Consider the following 2862-nt stretch of genomic DNA (forward strand, 5'->3'; position numbering starts at 1 on the left):
TCAATTACCTTCAGCTTCTCTTTTTGCAAGATTTTGGCAGATGAAGTCGGTGACATCATGAGTCGTATCATGACTGCATGGGACATGGTGAGTGCCCTCAAAGTACCTGATTTCGCATGAGGAGCATTGTTTCGCAAGCTGCCGAGTAAGTTCTCCTGGGATCATGGTGTCAAGCTGAGCGATAAAATGCATCATGGGTGTCTGGATCTGTCGTTCATATAAAAATTGGTACGAAGAATGTTCCAGCATAAAGCCGCTGAACCCGATCACAAATCGAAGCGGCGGATGAAGAGTCTGGATAAAGTGAGAAGCAATTCTGAATGGCTTTAATGCTGCACACAAGCTTGCAGACTCCTACATACCTGGATTGGAAACATTTGACATGGATCGCATCGCTCCAACAGGGAAGCAATAATTGCTGCAACAGCTGCTCCGGTGGAAAATCCAATGATTCCAATGAATGGACCCTGCTGGTCAAGCAGGCTCATAACTGAGCGGATTGTTTTATCCAAACCGGCAACTTGGTCGTGCTCAAAGTCTCCATATCCCCATGCCCAGGTGTCCCCATTGTGGTGGTCGCCTGCCGGTAGCGGTCCATTCGGGTAGAGAAATTCAATGCCTCCCACAAAGGGTGGTATCACTCCTTCTAAAATGGCCGATTCAAGCTTATTTTTAAGAGCTGTGTGGAGAAAACAAGTTTTGTAATAAAAGAAGAGGCCGGACTGCCCATGCCCTAATGATCCTGGGTCAGCTGGATTAGACACAGGGTCATCATAAACACAGACCGTGGAGCATCAAAATTTTGGCTCGAATCTGACATGGCTCACTGTCTATTGTGTAGCCATTCAAGTCAAAGAAATCATAATGAAATCTGTTGTAATTGTCTGCCGCCATATCACTCTGTGCTGGTCGCTGTTCTCAGACAAGAGAGCATACCAATCCTGATCAGATGAGTGACATCCAATCTAGATAAATAGCACTTAGCTCTGTGTGTTGCGGAGATTCTTTTCTGGCCTATCACCTTGATAATCTCATTCAAGGACTATAAAGTTTCGCTTACTGTTAGTGTTGTGTATGAAGAGAGTCCCATTGTAGAGCAATAGCGCAAATGAGTAAAAACAGTTGCGGGATACAACAAACCAACGTTGGCAAAAGTCAGGCATTGGCCAGAGAAAGTTCAATGAACTTCCAGTCGTATAGGCAACACGGTCAGGACCCTGAGGACTCCTGACAGGCCCTCAAAAGAGCCCCAGTCAGTTCACAGTTAGATAGGACCTCTGTGGTCAACTTGACCAAGAAATCTGAACCCCTTGCTACCTTCCCTGCCTGACTTGTGTGATACTCAACCCTCCTCTGAAAAGAACTATACTGCTTCCAACACCCCTCCTAGAGCTGGTGGACATACATATCCATGGATCCCCACACCCAAACGCTGCTGGCCATCTGGTAGCGGCCGGTCTTGGCAAGCAGCAGATGCATCCCCGTATACTAACTAATCCTCTTGATGCCTAAGGCTAGTGACATGGGTGCAAGAACATTTTAGTTCCAGCACCCTATTAGTTTGGGGACTCTGGTACTGGAACCAAATATACTGGATGTCTAGATTGGAAACCTTCTAATATTGCCTGATCTACGTGCCATTAATATCACGTGCGATTTTGTGAGGTTATGTGTCCACGTGTGAAACATATCACAAGACTACTTTTGGGACTGCTGGGTGAGCACTGATGCCCCTCCGTGCCCCACTGTATCATTCAAAACTCTCTTGCAAGAATGCGGCATACGTCCTCGCCGTTTAATACATCATTTATTGCCAAATACTTCTGGTATTATCCTGGATGCCTTCGAAGGTAGTAAACAAGCGTGGGCTTAGCTCGTCGAATTTAATCTGGTAGAAAAGATAATTTTCTGTGTCCAAGGGAGGAAACCGTTTTTGGATATGACTGTAGCCATTCAATATGACCAGAGTCTTGTACAGGCTCATGTCAAAGTATCCTGGCAGCGCGATTGATGCGATATAAGAAATTGATGCCATGAACAATCGTATGTTTCTTAGACATATTGATTGCGGCGACCAAAACAGAGATTGCGGCAAGGCTGCCGCGAGAGACCTCTAGTAAAAAGTCAACTTTGCGGAATCAAAGGAGGTAATTGCGGACAACCGAGTTCCAGACCTTGGAAGCAGAGAATGACCCACCACACTTGGACTCCATATGCAGGGGCCGGGAGGTGTGTATTCAGGGCTTCCTTCCGGTTCGTTGGTGTGCCGTCCACCTCGCTTCCGTCCTATCAAACAGGCAATGGAGCAGCTCTGCAGTTCAGAGGTACCATGCGCGGGGAGACACAGCCCAGTTTGTTGGCAACAGGCCTGGAAGCGGCTACTTTTTAATTGATTTCATTGATAGGCACTAAGAAGATGATTCCAGGACCTAATTTATTCGCGAGTCGGAACCAGTTAGAGTTACTAGCGAAATCGGCTTCCCCTTGAAACACTCAATATCTTTTCCTTCCCCGCTGCCAAGGCGCCTATTTGAAACCTAACCCACATGCGGTTACGCAACCCCGCCGCGTCAATGGTACCTAGGTAACGCCGCCAAGGCCAGTCTGCCAATCTGCCCTTATCTTCCGCCTTACTTACCTGGATACTTAGGACGTAAGTCTCTTTTTCCCACTATTTACGACATTTTCGCCGACTACCATTATCACTTCTTCCCCTCTCCCCTGAATATTTAGATCAAAGAGAACTTTCTTCCAAGCTGGATCATTATTTCAGAGAATGGACCTCCGAGGAGATTCCAGGAGCTCAGCGACCTAGTTTACATTATGAGCGATGAAGACTTAAGCGTCACTCAGCCGTCGAGC

General features: G+C 46.9%; 2 protein-coding genes across 2 annotated transcripts; both read right to left on the reverse strand.

Moving 5' to 3' along the window:
- On the reverse strand, positions 1-795 carry VTN00DRAFT_9630 (uncharacterized protein; the record flags this gene model as incomplete). Its single annotated transcript, XM_069436609.1, has 3 exons — positions 1-294; positions 363-733; positions 786-795. The coding sequence occupies 3 exons, from the start codon at positions 793-795 to the stop codon at positions 1-3; spliced, it is 675 nt and encodes a 224-aa protein (XP_069284229.1).
- Positions 796-1807: 1012 nt separating this feature from the next.
- Positions 1808-2213, reverse strand: VTN00DRAFT_9631 (uncharacterized protein; the record flags this gene model as incomplete). The annotated part of the gene is made up of 2 exons (XM_069436610.1): positions 1808-2113; positions 2175-2213. The coding sequence occupies 2 exons, from the start codon at positions 2211-2213 to the stop codon at positions 1808-1810; spliced, it is 345 nt and encodes a 114-aa protein (XP_069284230.1).
- Positions 2214-2862: the final 649 nt, after the last annotated feature.

The sequence above is a fragment of the Thermoascus crustaceus genome, assembly GCF_041956765.1.
Source record: "Thermoascus crustaceus strain CBS 181.67 unplaced genomic scaffold VTN00scaffold_8, whole genome shotgun sequence".
In the NCBI taxonomy this organism is placed as follows: Eukaryota; Fungi; Ascomycota; class Eurotiomycetes; order Eurotiales; family Thermoascaceae; genus Thermoascus; species Thermoascus crustaceus.